The 20,248-nt window shown below is 46.9% G+C and overlaps 1 protein-coding gene across 1 annotated transcript in view; it reads right to left on the bottom strand.

The window, feature by feature from the left end:
* LOC144103790 (QRFP-like peptide receptor) overlaps positions 1 to 20,248 on the bottom strand; it is a 158,944-nt gene that overhangs the window by 16,625 nt on the left and 122,071 nt on the right. The window contains 2 exon segments of the mRNA XM_077636443.1: positions 1,378 to 1,528; positions 10,086 to 10,295. Coding sequence (XP_077492569.1) covers positions 1,378 to 1,528; positions 10,086 to 10,295 — 361 coding nt within the window.

The following is a 20,248-nucleotide window of genomic DNA, read 5'->3' on the forward strand; positions in this document are numbered from 1 at the left end:
AGCGAGAAGCAAATTTAATCCGCAGATTGCGACATATTACTAGCGTTTAAATGCAAAGGACAAAGAGCAGAAACACACAGGACAAACGCTAGACTTCAACTCACGCTAGACTGAGTTGAAGTCTAGCGTCTGTCCTGTGTGTTCCTGCTCTTTGTCCTTTGTATTTCAACGCTAGTAATATGTCGCAGTCTGTGGATCAAGAGCACCAACTAGCCCAACTTAATTCTTTAATCATGCAAATTTGAAGTCTCAAGAGAGAAGAAGAGACTAGAAAACAAAGAAGAGAACAAAAAATATAGAAAGAAAGAATTCAAGAAAGCAAGAAAAGAAAGAAGCAACTAAAGAGAAGGAATCCTAGCACGAGCAAAATTAACCAAAAACAAAAATATTGGCGCGAATTTTTCAACTTCTTTGCCCGATGGAAGTCGAAGCACAGGCACCATTCGTAGAATGCTGAAATAGCTTTGTCTGTAGCTTCATTTGAATTGGTGCCGCAACTATTTAGCAAGGACGGCGTTTCGTCAAAGAAACAAACCCAGCGTATTCCAAACCTGAATTTAAGGTTACGAATGCATTCTTTCGATTTAAGGCTATATGGGCAACTTCTACTGACCAGTGAAGGGCTGCGCCAGGACCTCCACCAGCTTTGGAGCGACGAATTTAACCGTCGGTTTTATGGTTCCACCCCAGAGATGACCTGAGATGTTGCTGCCAAGAAATCCTCGGCAGACGACTGTTCGCCACTTCTTTCTTAGCCTTATCCGCAGCACATCTTCACAGTGGGGGAACAACGCGGCGCCTGATTGTGCAATCACGCACGGACATCGTTTAACTGTGAGGCCTCCCGACTAGGCGGAAGCAATACGACTTTGACCATACTGACCTGAGTGTGCGTATCTCAACGACGACTGTCCTAAAGGGTTGCTTAAGCCTCATTTTATTCTCCTGGCGACCATTAACCAATATAACATGCTGCCGAAGTTCGTTGTCACAACACAGTCACTTGGATAATTTTGAGATTAACTGCACAGTGTTTGTTTCATGTTCAAGTTGAATTCTCTGCCAGTGTCATTTTCTGCATAAGTGGCGAACCATCTTCGTAAGAACGTTTCAGTTGGTTTCAATCTTTTTTTTTCATTGCTTTTCTATCCCACATTTTGATCATCCACTCTTGTAATGCCATTTGTGTTGAGAGTATGAATAAAAGAAGTAATACTCGAAAGATGACAACACAAGTTTTGCAAACATCCGAGCAAGAGCTTTCTCCGGCCCGCACCTCCGTCAGTGGCTGCCGCACGTGCAAGTGCGTTTCGCGATATATCGGGCAAGTTTTCCGTTGCCGGATTCTCGGAAGCGCAGAGTACAGAAGTGGCTCACTTTTCTCCGGTTGGCCTCCTGGCGGCGCAGACTCCCTTGCCTGGTGAGTGCTATGCCCCGCAGCAGGCAGCGGGCGATGCGGCCACACGTCCAGGCGATGAACGCCAGAGGCAGCAAGTACATGAGCACGAACAGGCTCGCGTAGTAGCCCCTGCACGCAGAGTGGGAGTTAGTACACTAGGGAAACAACTCCTCAACAGCATTACAAGTGTTCCGCGGCTAGAACCTCCACCCTCTTCACTCTCTCTTCAGAATTAGGCTGGCCTTAACCGAAAGAAGGAAAGTGAAATCATTTATTTACATCTTCCCAATGAACTGATCGCAAGATGGGGGGCAGCTCTTGGCGGCTGACTGCTTCTAATCCTGTTTATTCCGGCGACCACATCTGCGGCCGCAGAATATGAGCAGATAAGTGACCGTATGGAAGAAATTAAGCTGTTAAATAACAGATACTATTGCAATGTCGCCCCTGGCATGGTAGAAATATTAAATGTCATTTCAAAGCTACACTTGTGATATATGAGCAGTACCTGATCAAACTTTGCGTCCTCATATAGGGCCCTTGGAATCATCACCGTTATTAAAATTTCCTTTAGTAATGAGAAAGCTTCATGTAAACGTTAGGTTGCGCATTCACCACACTGGGCGTTAAAAAGGTGAAGAGGTAGCAGCCATTTGCTCCCCAGAGAGCAGTTCGACCACCATCATCAGCTCAACTACGTCCCCCACAGCACAAATTCCTCCCCGGCTGACTTCCAATAACCCAGCCTGACACAAAGTGCTGCCACCAACGACCCATTCCTTATTGTGGAAATAAACGTACACTCGCCAAAAGTTTCGACGAAACGGAAAAACGACGTTTCGGGGCCCGCACGGGCGGGCTCTTGATCGCCGCATGGAGCGACGGTGGCTTAAGTACGGTTAAAATTCCGTAATGTCCGATTGTAGATCTCTGGAAGATTTCCACGTGTCCTTATTAAGAGCATGCTTCGTGTTATGTATATGAAAATATTGTAAAAGAAGGTGCGATGATAAGTTTTTCTCTGTGGCAATGACTGATGCTTCGTCCCAATCGATGGCGTGTCCTGTTGATACGCAGTGTTCCGCCAAAGCATTAGATGTGGAGCGGCCGTTCGTGACATCATTCTGATGCTCTTTGAGCCTGCGTCTGAACTTTCCGGTTTCGCCAATGTGAGCGGCGTCACATAATTTACACGGTATCTTGTGTACCACGCCCGGGTACCTTGAGAGATCTAGACGATCTTTTACCCGGACCATCTGCTGTTTTTACTTGCTGGTAGGCAAATGAGAAATGCGCACGTCATAGCCTTTGAAAATCTTTGAAAATGCATGAAAGTGCTTCGCTTACACCATAAGCATAAGGAATGCTCGCTCGTTTGGCTTCTGCGTTTTTCTGCTCTTGGCCATGACGGGAGGCGTGAGCGGAGTGCTCTTGGCTTTTCATTAGCTGTTGATGATATCCATTGTTGTTCAAGTCTTGCTTCACTTTGTCGATTTTGCAGCAGCTTTTTTCTCAGTTCGAGCATAGGGGGAAAGCACGATTAAAAAGCGATTTGGCGACTGACCGCTTGTGACCAATCGGATGTGCGGACTGAAAGTTAAGGTATTTCCCGGTGTGCGTCGGTTTTCGATATATTGAGGTTTCAAGCACGGTTGTTTTTCCCTGTACGAGGACATCGAGAGAAGGCATTTTTCCGTTGGCTTCTTTTTTTTCCACGGTAAATTGTACTGATGGCTGAATTGAATTTAGATGAAGTAGGAAATGCTGCACATCTTCGTGATGCATAATGCTGAAACAGTCGTCCACATAGCGTAGGAACAACTTTGGTGCCGGTTGGAACGTGGAAATGGCTGTTCTCTCAATGGCTTCTAATGCGACGTTGGCGCAGACATCGGAGAAAGAGGCTCCCATTGCTGTGCCGAAGCGCTGCCTGTAGAAAGTTCCGTTGAAAACAAAATACGTGTTGTCGAGGCAAAACCGCAAGATACGGCATAGCTCGTCCACGTCGAGCGGAGTCCTTGAAGGCAATGAGCTGTCTACGGGAAGCGTTTCCTTGCAGCACTGTACTGCGAAGTCCACACGGACGCACGTGAACATAGATTCCCCATCAAATGAAACCATGACGTCCTCATCTGCAATCGACGTCTGCTTTAGTTTTTCCACAAAGTGGCCAGAGTTTTTAACGTAGGTCGTCGTTTTTCCCGCTCGCGGTCGAAGGACTTCGTGCAGATGACGGGACAGTTGGTACAGCGGTGAACGCCTGTAGTCTGCGATTGGTCGCAGTGGTACACCTGGCTTATGCACTTTTGGAACTCCGTAGATTGCGGGAGCTGAGCCGTTGTGGCAAAGAAGCTTGTTGTACAAGTGTTTCTTCTCAGGTGGCACGTACTTGAACATTTCAGTCACCACCTTCTGCAGTTCCGATTCAATTTTCTTCGTTGGATCGCGGTTGAGTTTCATGTAGGTGTCTGCATTCTCAAGAAGTGCGGACATCTTCGCGATGTAATCGGAACGGTCCAAAACGACGGTGGCGTTGCCTTTGTCGGCGGGTAAGATTGTGATTTCGCTGTTCGTCTGCAACTGTTTGATGGCTTTCTTTTCTGGCAGCGATAGGCACCCTGTTTTCGTCTGCGATAGTTTTTCAAGGGCTCCAATGGCACGGGGACGTGCCTCCTCTCGTCGACTGGACTCAACCTGTCGAACAGCTTGTTTGACCGCAGAGATCATTCTTGCGAGGTTAGGGGCCGCAGCAACGTTGAAGTTCAGTTCACGGCTCAGCAGGGAATCAAGCAGGAATGTTCGCCCCTCGCCAGACGGCATTCTGTCAAACTCTGGATTATACCATTCCTTATGCTTGGAGACAGATTTCGTTCAAGAGTGCAAAGTTTGTGTAACGAACAGTGGATATCCTACACCCGGATTACTTTCAAGTGCTACATCGCGCGTGGTCTCCGTGTAGACGTTTCATGCTCCAAATAACCCATTAAGTAGACTGTAATTGCGGCCTAGGCGTCGGGAGCGGGCTCAATTTCAAGTTTGTGAATGTGAACCATAACTGCCATATAGGGCGCATTTGTTCGCCCTGACCGGCTCGTATAGAAATCGAGTCATCTTTTCACTATCATCAGCGTGGCTACGCCCACTGCAGGGCAAAGTCCTCTCCCATGTCTCTCTAATTAACCCTGCCCTTTGCCAGCTGCATCCACCCTTTGCCTGCAAAATTCTTGAACTCATCCACCCACCTAACCTTCTGCCGGCCCCTGCTACGCTTACTTTCTCTTGGAATCCACTCCGTTACCCTTGAGGACCAGCGGATGTCTTGCCTTCGTATTACATGCCCTGTCCAAGCCCATTTCTTCCTCTTGATTTCGACTATAGGTGTCATTGAGCCGCGTTTTCTCCCTCACCCACTCTGCCCGCTTCCGGTCTCTTAACGTTACACCTATCACTTTTCCTTCCGTAGCTCGCTGCGTTGTCCTTAACTTAAGCGGAACCCTTTTCGTTAGCCTCCACATTTCTGCCCCGTAGGTGAGCACCGGTAAAATGCAGCTCTTGTATACTTTTCTCTTGAGGGGTACTGGTAAACTGCCATTTATGATCTGAGAGAACCTGCCATATGCGCTCCACACCATTCTTATCCTTCTAGTTATTTCACTCTCATGATCCGGATCAGCGGTCACTACCTGCCCCAAGTAGACATATTCTCTTAGCCCTTCCAGCACCTACCTGCCAAATGCGAACTGCTGTTCTCTTGCGAGACTGTTGAAAATTACTTTGGTTTTCTTTATGTATATTTTTAGACCCACCGTTCTGCTCTGCTTGTTTAACTCTTTGGCCATGCTTTGTAGTTAACCTCCTGAGCGATTTAGCAAGGCAATTTCATGAGCGAATCGCAGATTTGGTATTCGCCATTAACTCATATCTCCAATTGTTCCCAATCCAGGCCTCGGAACACCTCCTGTAAACTGGCGATGAACAGCACTGGCGAGATCGTGTCTCCCTATTACTATTAGCCGCTTACAACTAACAGAGTACAACGAGGCGGCCAACTGTAAGAGTTGAAAATACAGTTGTCCGCAATTACTTCGCTATCTTATTAGCTGGCATCATTAATCTGTTTTCTCATGACCCCCAGCAACGGTGCTGCTATGCCACAGAAGCCACCTTTATGCTACAAAAAACTTATTCTTAGAATAAAGTGACGGTTTTCGCTCAAACACCCGATGTTATTGACCCTTAATGAAAGTGGTTTATTCTATACGTGGTGGAGAGACACTGACAATGAACAGAGTCCACCAGGTACCCTAGGAAAAAGAAAGGAAAACTGCAATCAGTTCTCTATATTTAATGTTTATGCACTAAGCGCAAAGTACAGCAGAGAGATATATGAAAGCAAACGAAATTTGAGTTTTAATTTATTGATTACTCCGTAATTATGTGTGACCAGCGATTCCTTTTGTTTTATAATTGGTTTCTTGATTCGCTTACAATATTTATAAGTCATTCTTAAATTTAGTAGAAAATACACATGAAATTGGCTATTTTGTGTGCAAAGCGCATTTTCGGCTTAATTGCATGTAGGCTTTGTCCATTTTTCTCTTTAGAGCAGAAGGAAATCCAGAAGTGCAGGAATTCGATGCAGTACACACTGCAAAGCCTCAGCCAAGGGAGACTATATAATTCTAGAGTTCACAAGCACCCTTTCTATGAGATAAATTTTCTGACTTTATTGTTGTTTTAAAGTCTGTAAAGATTACTTCTACATAAAGCGCTGCCAACCATCGAGCGATAGAGAGGAATAAAAGGAAAGGCAGGAAAGTTGACCCAAAGTAGGCGCCGGTTTTGTACCCTGCACTCGGGGAGAATCACCGGGGAAAAAATAAAGGGCAAGGAATAAGGAGATCTGAGTTAAAAACAAAATGCGTGAAGTAAGGAAGGGAGGACTTTGCATAATTGCGCTTGCGGATGAAAGCAATGAATAAAAGTAGAAGCCCCAATCACAACAGTGGGCGCTGAAGAACGTTCATCCTGCCGTCAGTGGTTTTCCCGTGACAGACGAATGTATCCCCCCCTCCCCCCAATAAAAACAATCCCCTTTCGCTAGCACAAAAAGAAACTGTCTAGCACTCATTCATGTGACTTCACAAGCGCCTCTCTAGACTCGAACATAAGCAAATTCATCCTGAACTCGCAGCCTTTTTTTCTGTTTTTTAAGCAGGAAGATATTACGAAACGCCTTCCATACTGATTAAAGCGTAACCTTTTCACTTTTTTGCGAGCGCCAAAAATGTGTTCCTGCACGGTCTTTAAATGTCGTTATATTACTATTGTATTTTGTTCTTTGTATTTCTTCTGTGATGCCCCCCCCCCCCCCCCCCCATGTAATGCCCACATGGCCTTTATGAAAAAATATCATCTTTTATGGCTTTTACAGCCCTACCGCTGCGCCCCAGCAAGCTTTCATGCCTGGCTTGGTGCTTAGCTGCTGACGTCAGCTCGCTAATTGCGCGACATATACCTCGGTTCGCGCTCTTCTGTAATGAAGCTGGGTCAGCATGGCGTGATGTCCATTGTCTGATATCGCCTGTGTTACTTTTCAAGCGCTAGTCAGCCATGTAAGTAAACGAGCGGCACCATTAGGGGGAAAACATTTTGCTTTCGGAAAGAGGCTTAGTCTTCCAGGCACTTGGCCTGATCACTTACTTCGTTTTGCCACGGGAGAAGATTATATTTATCTAGAATTGTTGTAGCCGCGCGCGTAAGTTTCGGCGATGCAAGAGAATGTCATAGGCGTTATCTTATGTCGTAGGCCTTATCTCGAATATCTGTCCTCACCTTAAAGTCAGCCCGGCAGAGAGCCATCGCCATTCGGATTTTTGGCGACCGTCGAAAGCACGTGCTGCCATCATCGCCGCTAAATTTTTTTCGGGGCTCCAGTTCGCCCGATAAACTGTTTTCTGCTTTGATGCAATCCTGCTTGTCAGCCTTCTGGCCTGGCTGCAGTTAACACCACGTGACAATATTTTCTTTTGCTTGCCTCTTCACAATTTACTGCGAATGGTGAGGGAGGGAGAGAGGGACGTGAGTCTGCTCTCCGAAGCATCGAGAAGGGGGAGATTCCACGCACTTTTCGTCACTGTCAGAGGCGAAGAAATGAGCGCAACTGCAACACGGGCAAGGGCAGGATGGTGGCGAGAGGAATGGCCTGCCAACCTCCTGGCGCGGTTGGCAGCTGGTGACAAACTGGGGAGAGAAATCCCTTTCTCCACTTGTACGAGGGAGAGAATGTCTTCCATGGGATGAACCAAGAGGGAGGACGGAGGAGGTTTTCACACGGGAACATCCCGGTGGTGGCCACCGTTGAAGGTGGAGGGCCGATCAGCCCCTATTAATGCGCTAAGCCAGCAGCCGTAGATCCTCAATCGGGCGACGGTAAGCTTGTTTTTCGAGGTTATTGGCCAATCCCTCGCACACATGAGGCTTGTCCTGGCGCAAATGAAACCCAGACGAGACAGTGGACGCAACTGCGTCACTGCCACCGACTGTTTCCCCATTTTACGACGCGTTTCAAAATCCAACACACAACAGAGAAGAAAACGGCTGGACACCGAGAAGTTACCTCCACTGTCCAGAATCCTGAAATTCGAGTCAACTGTATAACGCAAGGATTCCTAGAGTTACTCGTTACGCTTACTGAGTACCGTAATATTACGCTTGTGGTTCTAGTTGGCGTCTTTACAACTGTCCTATTTGAAGAGGCAGCGCTTGACAAACGGGCTGTTCAGTCTCCCAGAGCAGAAAGATGCGGTTTCGCCACTCGCTGGGGGTTTCGTTCACCCGGCTTGCTCGTCGCAAGGAGACTCGATGCCATCCGGTCCCTTCGCAACTCATTCTCGTCATGTAGGCATACCGACTTGTGTAAATTGGACACGCTCTGTCTGGCGTTCGTTCCGTAGCCTGCAAAGCGGGAGGCCAGGTAGAGCCTACATTCGCTCCAGGTATGAAAAATGAAAGGTCCCATTTCAAGCGGATGAGAAGCAATCGTTATTTAATGCGTCAACGACATCCAGTGAAATGCACGTGCCGTACATTAGCCATATGACAAATTAGTGACCGAACTTTACGAACTCCATTCAGAGGCTATTCAATCCTCAGTCTTCCTCTACAGCAACAAAACACGGCACAATAAGCGCAATGTCGCAGTTTGTGCCAGAGTGTTCTCTATGCGACTGTCTGTGTCAGGGTCTGTTGCCAATGAAAAGCAAGAAAACGGCGGCGCAGATTCCTTTCATGTAGACAACGCGAAGTGCAGCCACGTTCAGTGCAACTTGTAACAAGTTGTGGTTCATGCTTCTTTTACGAAGCAGTGGAAGCGCAATGCTGGTCTATATCGAAAAAAAAAATTCGTTGGAGTCACTTAGATATCTCTTAACTGCGGGAAGGCGAATGCCGCTTGCAACTCATTGGAACACGTGACCTTAAGGTCACGTGACCTAATCGGCGATGTAACGGAGGGACGGTCACCGCGACTATGAGCCATTAAAGGCTATTGCCTTTTAAAAAAATTGGAAGGGGCACTTTACCTCTGCCTTAAAGGGACAGTGAGGAGATTTCTATCAATTTTTTTTCTTAGCAAAATCTGATAGCTCGGCATTTCATGGCTGTGATGCCGCTTGTACAGGAGCGAAAGATGCATTTATTTTAAAGACATTTGGATTCGAAGTTGAAAAAGACCGCCACCGTCTGGAAGACGTTGAAGTAACGAGCGTTAGCTGTTTGGTTTACTAGACGAATAAAGCGAAGAATAAGGCGCCCGTTGTCCAGTTACACCCCCTCAAGATACGTCCCAGACGGAACTTGCTTCGTTTGGGGGGGGGGGGGGGGGGGGGGTCAAGGTGGGCCTAGAATTTGGCTTGCGGCGGGATATGGTAACGCTTCAATTAGTAATTGCATGTATACAATGTTTACCTAATATTGAATTGTGGTTTTATTTCTATACCACAACCCATAGGACTTTATTTGCCTACCAAATGCGATACATAACTGTCCCCGGATGGGTGCCCCTTGTTGTCGGAGTATATATAGTGGAACGAATGTATCCACATCTAGCACTCCCGTAACGGGACCGTTTTCCTACTGTTTTAAGATATTTTTTGGGTTGTGTGGGGAAAGGGATGGGAGGACACAACCTGTTTTAATGGCTGCCATCTTGGATTCAAGGAACCGAAACTATGCCGCCATTTGGTCCCCTGACGTCATTCTCACACAGTTCCACCCTATCCACCGAATTGCACCGATGCGTCATCATTAGCACACGGCAGGTGGTTGTTTCTACAATGCTATTGTAGGTGGCACTACAATTCTTCATGCGAGATGTGTTGTTTTCTAGTTTCTGCCACAGATGGCGCTGTGATCTCATGGTGGTAGCCGACCGCACGAAATCTCTAAACGTGGTGAGTAAGAGCTAACGCTCTTAAAAGTTTTTCCCGTCGCTCCGATTGAAACTCGGTGCCCTTTTATGACGTCATAGGACGGAGTGACGTGAAACGTGACGTAAACGCAGACTCCGTGATTTCTTGGGACCTCTCTGTCGTGATGTTGCAAATTATACCAAACGCGATTGTAAGCTGTTACGAGCACGAACAACCTAGGCAGTGGCACACCGGGGTCTCGCTATGCAACTCACCTCCTGAAGCTGGGCTCGAGCGTGATGAGGCAGCTCCGGCGGGAGATGCTGCCGTACGTGGACCACAGCGTGTCCGACTCGGCGCGGGCCGGCTGCAGGAAAGGCGAGGCCAGCAGGCACGGGGCCGCCCACACCCCCAGCAGGATGCGCTTGGCCCGTGCCTTGCTCTGCTGGGCGCGGGACACCAGAGGGTGCACGATGGCCAGATACCTGCGGCACAAAGGGGCGCTACTAAACCCTCTTACGCCCGGCGTGTCGTATATAGGTACATATATACGCGACAGACAGATTGTGCAAATGTCGGCGCTTGTTGTGGGCCAACTCCATCAAGCATGAAATCTCCTCGCGGCTATAGAAACCAGTTTCTCAGCGCACTTCTGTAAGCAAAGCGCTAGCTGCCACACATGCAGGAGACATCAATCACTGATGGAGGTAGAGCCCTCCAGGCAACACCTCCCGCCCCGCACTATTCTATCGCGGGCAGCAGTAGCGGGAGTAATGGCGATAAATTTTATTTCTGTTTTTTTTTCGTAGTCGCTGTAGCGGTGCTCCTAGTAACGAAGGCGGAAAGCTGGGCTAGTTGGTGTTTCATCATGAATTAAAAGACTAGCGCATATAACAGAGACACAGACAAAGAAGTAGACAGGACGAGCGCTAATCCTCGTCCTTAGCGCTCGTCCTGTCTACTTCTTTGTCTGTGTCTCTGTTATATGCGCTAGTCTTTTAATTCATGATGAAACTCCTAGTAACGGGTCCGATACTGGCGGCCGCCACAGTCCGCCTAATTTATAGTGTAGTGGTTTTCATTATTTGTGTTCATGTAATATGCGTTCTGTACGTGTAGGTATATTATTGTTTTAGACGTTGAAACAGCCCAATAAGGCGAATATAATTAGTTCAGGAGAGCAAGCTGCCGGGCTAGTTGGTGATGCATGTTGTAAACTTGGAAGCGCAAAAAACCGGACGACGGACAGAGTAAGGGAACACAAAAAACAGGTTCACGAGCGCTACTACCAACTGTTTATTCATGCTGAGGTACAGAAGTTATATAGGAACAGAATTGTCGAGCATGCGCGTGGAAAAGGCACACAAACCACACAATCACACAAACCGCACATCAGACATGCGCACAAGTTAATCAAAAAAAGAATCTAAAAAGGCACATTCCGATGAATAAACGTGTACAGACGTGTCACTGACACAACGATCGGACAGCTTTCGGATATAATAAGCCTCTAGAACGAGCCTAGCCTTATCATTGCCGCTCTTGCCTAGAACCGTGGTTTTCTCCAACCTTGCCCTACACGTGCACGAAGCAATGTGACGCACGATATTAGCACTAGTGTCTTTGTTTTCTATGTTTTTGGCATGCTCCCGTAGCCGGTCATTAATACAGCGGCCAGTTTGGCCGACGTATGAAGCGCCACATGAGAGGGGAATGCAGTACACCACTCCTATTACACATTTGGTGTAGGCGATCCCATGTTTTTTGTTGCAGCCCCTGCCGGCACAACCCATGATGCGGGGGCATAGCTTAGATAGCTTATTGGGTGCTGAGAACACCAAAGGCACACGGTGCCTGCCCGCCACTTTTTTTAGGTTGTGCGTGAGTTGGTGTACGTAAGGGACCACCACCGGCGTCGAAGAAGGGGGCTCAGACCTTTTTTGGGCGCCTTTGTGCTTCTGCAGGAGGGTTTCAGCAACAGCTGAAATGACCGGGCCAGGGAAGCCAGCAGATAGAAGTCGCTCAACCTGATCATTGACACTCTGTTGAATTTTATGAGGGCAAGATTTTTGAAGCGCAGACTCCAGGCAAAGCGACGCAATACCTCGTTTAACCACCTTGGAATGAGCCGAGTCGTAGCTGAGGAGCTCTTTGTTGGCTCGGGGGGAGTACATCCAGCAAATATGGTCTCGGCAGAACATAAGCTTGATGTCTAAAAAACGCAACGCCTGACTTTCAGGTAGTTCATGGGTAAAAACTAAACCTTTCCCAAGTCGATTAAAAGTATTTAAAACCAATGAAACAATATGGTCAAGGGATGTAGAGTTCCGTGGTCTTAAAATAATTAAAAAGTCATCAACATATCTAAATACTTTAAAAACTGGCCCCCCTTGAAAAGTCTGTGCAAGAAGGCGGTCAATTGAAGATAAAAATATGTCACATAAAATCGGAGCTACACACGAGCCTATACAGATACCTTTACGCTGCAGAAAAAACTGGTTGTCATGAGAGATAAAAGTTACCTGCAAGTAGTATTCTAGTAATCTTAAAAAATTATCTACCGAAATTGCAGCTGAGTTCTGGAAGGCCACAGCCCCCGAGCCTTCAATGCTTTCTCTGACCGACTCTGTCCGTCGTCCGGTTTTTTGCGCTTCCAAGTTTACAATATAATTAGGTACGTCTATTTGCGTCAATACTATCTATCAGTTCATTTTCTCTAATTAGAGCAATACAAAGGCGCTGGAGGTTCAGGAGCTTTTTCCGGCATTAGAACCAAGCCGGCATTTTACAAGCATTATAAAGGTTCTTTTGCGGGCAGTCAGATCTTTTCTCCTGGTCGGATAACAAAGAAACGCTTATTTGCCGCCGCCAGTAGCGCTGTATCAAGCTGAGTGTACTCTTCCTGTTTTATATGCTCTCAACTTCAACTTTCAACTTCAACTTTTGAAGTCTCGTTCATACTTGTTTGTGTATGAGTGCTCTGTTCTTACGATTCCGCATCTTAATTGATATGTTGATATTTTCCAGCGATAGCTGTTGGGCGCCCGTCCCTGGCTTTCTAGTCGCCGTCGGCGTAACCGGTGGGTGCGTTCATGTACGCTTTATGTCACGCGACCTTAATGTCACGTGACCTTATGCCACCGTCCACCTGGATCGCAAAAGCCTACGGGTGGCTCTGTTTGGAACAGCCGCCTGCCAGGGCAGGGGTGCATTACGTGACTACTACACCAGTGCGCCAGGGATATGTCCCCAAAATTAGACGCCTAAACAGCTATCGCTGAACATTGCGTTACACACTCGTAGCCATCCTATGAGTTTTTCTTCATCTAAACTTAGAAGTTGGCGCTTGTTCCTTGGATGTGTTCCATCCAGTTATCCAGCTCTTCATCAGTCAGTTTGATATTACCTGCACGTACACTAAACAAATTCTGATTACCTATCCAACCAAGCACACATTCATTTTGCGCACCTACTAGTCTAAACTGAGTTCAACTTCGCACATGACTCCTGCCGCCTAATTGTCCCACATGGCTAATTGCTCAGTGAGTCAGCAAAAGAGGGAGTCATTCAGTGAAAGAGAGCAAAGATCCGTGGATCAGTGAATCAACGAGTCATTTCTTTCTTATACGTCGCGCTGTTGGAAATTCATTTCTAGTGTGGTCATCTACTCATTTGCGCCATCTTGTCGTAGCCAGAGTTCTCCTTTCCCTTTGCGTATTTCACTTAACTAGGCCCCTCCTCTCTGCATAATCGACGCCATTCCGAAACAGACTGCACCAAAATGACGAGCCGTTCGTGTGTACGTTCCACTGCAAAGCCCCAAACATTCAGTGGGCAGGGAGCGTGTTCAAGGCCACGACCGACAACTCAATCAATATTCTTCGCCGAAAAGCTGCGGAACAAAGAACTTCCAAACGAGAAAAAAACGAGGGAGGGAGAGAGCAAAAGATACTGTGTCCTCATTCGGAATCCCCGGCGTTGCCCAAGAAATCAGCTGGGCCTCATTTTTCAACCCATGTCGCCATACCATGCTACGCGCAGCTCCCTCATCTTTCGCCCGGTGGAAACAACTGTATGCGCGCACCATTGGCCTGCGCCCTGTCGCGCTAAAAACGTGCAACACGCAGGAGGCGATCGCTGGTATCAGCCAATTACCGAAGACATATAGATGCATTGGTTAACCAATCACGGTTTACAGCGATGTGGGGAAGTCTCCAGCGAGACCGCGAACTCGCGACTCTTACACAGAGATGACAAGTATCATAAGTTCGTGGTTTCCGCTTAGGCGACGCAAACAGTGCCCTCGTATTAACTTACATTAGAGGGAATTTTACTATGCTTTAAAAACAGGCGTAAGTTCTGCAGCCTTAGTGTCGTTGGAAGTTTGAGATTACAGCCTTCCAAGTTGGTCGCCTTTCTAAATCAGCATAATTCCCATAGTCCAAATAGCTCCAAGCTTCTGGCGCTTCACCATGGCTTTATATGCATTGTTTATTTAAATATATAGTCTGCCTCGTATGCATTTAATCAAACGTGCGCCATGAGATGATGCTGCATGTTTCTAAAAGCATAAAAAAGACCAGTCGGATAGAGCGCGGAGAAAGTTCACCAAGATTAGAACGCTGGACCAGCGGCAGAAAAACATTTATCTACGTCCACGGAAATGCACCGTCTCGAGAAATATATTTTGCTTAACGCTGACAAACTGCACTTTTACGCATGCCTGAAGAGCGCGTATATTTCCAAGTCGCCCTGCATGATTTCAGTGTCCCGAGCGTGCATCAAGGATGCAGCTCATAGCGCTGTCCCACAGTGACGAAATTGCGGCGGCCGCAAGACAAATAGTGGAGACGGGCCGAGCTGACTGGGCCCGGTGCAGGCCTTGCCAGATAATGGCACAGGAAGGCTATAATGATAGCACGTACAAAAGAGGCCTCCACTGACATGCGCAGACACGGCATCATTACTCGCAAACAGCACATGTGGTACTTGAGCGCCACAAATAAAAATTCGTCTCGCGCTAAACTACGCACAGAATGCGGCCACAAAGTCTTCATTTTTAAGCGGCGCAAGAATTAAATGGCATCATATCGACGCATCAAAAGACCCTGGTTTGCAAATCCGGATACTTGTTTATTGCGACGGATGCACAGATGTGCATTGATTTTGACGCTAGCACGAGGAAACGTGAGCGCATCGTCCCCGCTTATTTATTTATTTATTTATTTATTTATTTATTTATTTATTTATTTATTTATTTATTTATTTATTTATTTATTTAAATACCCTAAAGGCCCAAGTGGGCATTACATAGGGGGGAGGGCATGAAAACAACACAGTACAGATTATTGGCAAACAGTAGTTAACAAATACAAAGAATAACTATATATACAAATTGCAAGTACACATCACTGCAGTCGCTGAAAGATACATAGGTTGAGCGTATAAGATTTAATGCTTCAACAATACTGAAAATATCACGGTGAATTTTGTAGGCCAAGGTGCGATGAAAGTTTTGTTTGGAAATGTGATAACTCAGTTTCAGAAACTATGTCGGCCGGTAACGAGTTCCACTCTGCCATAGATAATAGTAAGGGTGATGTTTGATATTTCAGTGTTCGTGCGAAGATGGGTTGCACTTTGTGGGAATGATCAGACCGGGATGAAACATGATGGGCAGGGGCGATGCGATCAGCTGTGAACGGGGAGCCATCGTAGTACAAGGAATGAAAAAGCGATAAACGAGAGAACTTGCGTCGAGTGATAAGGTCGGGAATACTGATAGTTTGCTTCAATAATGACACACTTTCATACGGTGAGTATGAAGAAAGGACCACCTCGATGGAAAGAATAGCGAACAACCCGGTGCCAACACGCTCCGCTGTTGGAATTTATTTTCATCGCCGCTTTTACCTGGGTGGTACGAAAAAGACGTTGCAGTCGTCCTAGAATGTATCATGGACGAGTCTAGGGTCTTTTTGCTATCACCCAAGTAAAAGCGCGGTGAAAATAAATTGAAACAGCGGAGCGTGTTGGCGCCCGGTTGTTCGCGTTTCTTACCATCGAGGTAGTACATGCATCCAAGACGATGCAAATAATTACCGTAGATAAAGAAATGCACACGGTGGTTCATGTCTTGCTGCACTGAAGAGTACTGCAGCGCTGCTTCAATAACAAAAACCCTTTGTTTAGATCACTATACACACACTGCTCTCCGCTAGGATAAAATAGTAACGGCGTCGGCAAAGCGAGGGCCTTCAATAGCTTCGAAGTTGCCTGAGCCGCGTCTGCAACATCGGAATGCTCATTTGTCGTCGTTGCGGCCCTGTCATTCGACGGCCACACAGCTCGCTAGGTTCAGATGGCGCGAAGAAAAACAAATGAAAAAAAATACGGCCACCCCTGCGAAGTCTTGAACATGAAGAACACACCGGCGTTGCGAAACTGAAGGGCTTCCTTAGCCGTCTCCTTGTTCTCAGCTGGTTTTTCCACGCCACCACCACGAGTGCTCTGCGGTTCTCGAGCAGCACTCTAAGGGTCGGCTTCAGCCGCCCAGTTATGTAAATGAAAGACAGAGCTGAAACAGCACCGATATGTCGTTTCTTTGCGCTGTCATCTCGCAAACAGTAAAGCACTGGTGACGGCGTGCCAGGAGGCCTTCTCCGTAGTGCTGGTGGTTTTGGTCTTGCGTTAGCTAAGTTGCCCAGGACCTGCGAGTTATTATTATTACCCGAATTGCGCCTCTTACACGAGTACTGAGATTGTTGAAAAAGTTAAAGCGGGTTTTTTGTTTTGTTGAATAGAGTCTCTCAAGAAATGCTTGTAATCGAGGGCCTCAGACAATTGTCACTATCCAAGTTCCGCCTACGTTTGGAGTATTGAAATCATGAAGGATTTATGCAGGGCGTTTCACATCATTAAAAACATTGTCCTAGTAACGTTCTTATTTTGACTGTGCACAATTATCGTCATTATTCAAATTTTGGCGCTAAAGTTAGTCCTGACGGGAAGAAACTATTTGTTGGCACCTTTCATTCAATAGAAAGAATTTTGAAATATGCTGCAGAAGCTACAAAGCAAACCTTTTAAGTCTGACTTTCCGGCAAGGTACATGTCCTGTTTAAGCGTATTATACATATGTTCGCTTGTCACTTATCTATCATATTCTAACACAACGTTCAGAAACAGGAAGACAACAAAATCAACCAAGGAAACAATGCCAGTTAAATATGTTCTAGCTCGAACAAAGAATAACAAGTGGGCATGGGCCGAGCATGTAATGCGAAGGTAAGGTTACCGGAGGTCCTTTAGGGTAACAGGGTTGGTTTCAACAGAAGGCAAGCATAGCAGGGAGCTTACGGTTTAGGGTTTATGAGGGTATGTGGGGGTTTAGCGTTCCTAAGCGGCTCAGGCTGTGAGGGACGCCGTAGTGAAGGTGAAATTCCGACCACCTGGGGATCTTTAACGTGCACTGACATCACACAGACACAGACCGCGGACCTCTATCGTTTCACCTGAGCCGAAATTTGACCGCCGCGTTCGGGATGGAACCCGCGTCTTTCGGGTCAGCAGCCTAGCGCCATAACCACTGAGCCACCGCGGTGGAGCGGCAGAAAATCAGGTAAGCGAACAGGCGACTAGTATGTCCCTCTCTTTTGCCCAAGACACGTAATGTAACACGCAAGACCTAAGCAAACATGCTGCAAAAAAAAAAGAAGAACGCAAGGAAACGCTTTGCAAGGTGTCGTTCAGGAGTGGCAAGATGATCACCGCGTGACAGGGTCCGTATTACACAGAGAAATAAAAACGTTCAGCACCATGAAACCAATCACCTCCAAGAATAGCGAACTCCGCAAACAAAAGAAAAGAGCCCGTGGAACTTTCCAAAGCACTGTGTTTTTGTTTATCCCGAGCATCGTGATATCTTATAGCCCTCATGAAATCAGGCGGTGTAGAAAAGAGCCTGCCGTAGGCATAGTGAACAATGGTGTCGGGGCTTTATAGATCGCACCCTTTTGGAGGCGTGTCGTGGAAGCTGGGCCGATGTTGAGCGAAGCGTTACAGCAACACTGCTACAAGAGTTTCGCGACTTGTAAAAGGCGTGTCATGCAGTGTGAGGAACAAGAAGCTTTGTTTCATAAGCAGCACACAATGTGGAGCCCTTATGAGTCCCACATGGGCAAGTGTGGCTGGAACAACCCTTCTAATACCTACGTCGACCCCCTGTAGGGAAGAGGGCAACTCCACATCTCCACATGCATTCTTTCAGTTCGGTATTTTGTATTATAACATGGTTTTATGGATTATTTCTGTAATAATTGTTAGCATATTCGCAAGATTAAAAAAATAACATGTTTTGGCTCTAGCACTCTGGTAAACTGCGCAAAATGACCAGACCATGCGCAATAATACCTGTACCCCCTTACCAAGATGCACTGCGACTCTCCAGTGTTCATTATAATTCAGGACACAGGTATGAGGTGCCTCCGCTTTGCCCAACATGGCCTCACGTGGGAACTTTTCGGTGTTCTGCACTTTCGTCATTCTTGCTCCTCGTTTGTGCTCTTTCCCGTCGTCAGAGTCAAACTTTTTCTGACCACATGGCACAAGAGTGGGAAACCCTCACTGCCCACATATTGCCCCAGTAGATGCGAGAAAATTTGAGGCCGGCTGCTCAGATCGGGCTAACATGTGAAACACTGGTGCATTATGTAAGGCGATGATAGTCAAAAGAGAGCAACTGAGGCTGGAAACCACGTCGGATCCCTGTCGGGAACATGTGGGCAAGCCCAAATGCTATGGCTTCCCCTGTCGAAACTGTCTTATGTCGGAGTTCTAGGGATGACCCATATAATGCACAAATATTCGTCCTCGGGGCCGGCCCTCATATGTCCAAAATAGGACCAAGAGAGGGGCTAAGTGGGCAGCCCCGCGTGGGTTGCCTACATCGGTCCCAGATGGAACCCATCGAGGTATTCGCCCCCTAGGGGCCCGTGTGGGACCCGTTGCAGAGCGCACGTCGGACCCAGTATGGTCCCAGTTTCATAGCCCACTTTGTGCTACATCAGTTATTTATGTCCATGTTCAGTTACGTGCACTACACTAACATAGAGGCTGAGATAAGCTGCGGCCAATGCTTGCTTGAACGAGGCATGAACACAGGTTTAAGAAGGTGTCAGTAAAGGAGAGTGGCATACGACAGCATCAGAAGAAGCAGATGCGGCTGTCTGCAACGAACTCCATAACCGGTATTAATGTAGGGCACTATAGACTCGCTCCAACGCCTAGATTATCCTTGAAGAAAAAGATTAGGTGTAATTCAGAGCCAGTGCAATGTAGCGGTTAGTTTCATTCGACTTCTTAACCGCCTAGAACAAGGGCACCTTGAAGCTGCAAGCAAATCAGGTTTCTAGATGCGGTGGGAAAGAGGGAAACCACAGCAAGTGTGCTAATTAAAACATAAAAAGAGCACTGATATGTAGTATCTGAACTCGCAAATAACATTACCCCCTGAATATATGTTCCTGTTATAAAAATAACACGCGAAGGCCTTTACGGAAGCTCGAAATTGTTCTGGAATCGAAGTGGCGAAGACAAAAATAAAAGGTCGTTACAGGGCGGCAATTCGTCGCCAGTTTTTTTAGCTATAATGGATCATGGCTGTAAATAAACCCTTTCGGTAAAAAAAAAGACACGTGTAATCCATCCATCAAAGAAAGCGCTTTATTTACGCCGAAATTTATTTAATTGAAGCCAAGACGGAAAGAAAAAATGGAAACCTTTACTGAATCAACGTCACCCACGGACTTCAGTGTTCTACCGAATATGAAAACAGTGAAAGAGTGTAGAAGATTTTTAACCGCCTCAAACGAAAACCCGCGTTGTACTTTTAGCCTCGGGCTCAGAGGTCCTGATGTCGACCTCGCAGAGCGTAGAAAACCTTCCCGGCTGTTTCCCGCAAAGTGAGCGAGAAAATTGCGTGCGGCACATTTCACCGGAACCGGCCAGTTTTCGTTCCGCATTCAGTCTTCCTCAGCGCAACAACTAGACGCCTTTATTCCCTACTGAATAATACCGCGAACTATCCCAGCGTCGCTGCTAAAGCTACGGGCCCTGCAAATGCACGCGCCTTCAAGACAAGCAGATTCGATGCCCGGCCAGCGCTCTCTTTCGGGCACGTCAGCCGCCTTTGTCTCTTTCCCCATGATTGATTTCGGTCCCTCTCTCACCATCGGGGCTCATATTCTCGCTCGAACGGCTTCTCCTGTCCGAGCCAGTCGAGCCCTGACACGCCTCAAAGAATACGGCCGCCGGCGGTCTCCTTTCAGTACTGAGAAGAGCCTTTCACCTCCTACCAACAAAAAAAAATATTCATGAAAACGAAAATTTATATGAGTGTATGTTATATGACCTTTCGTTGCTTATAACTATCCTTCTT

This window comes from Amblyomma americanum, chromosome 9 (assembly GCF_052857255.1).
Source record: "Amblyomma americanum isolate KBUSLIRL-KWMA chromosome 9, ASM5285725v1, whole genome shotgun sequence".
NCBI lineage: Eukaryota > Metazoa > Arthropoda > Arachnida > Ixodida > Ixodidae > Amblyomma > Amblyomma americanum.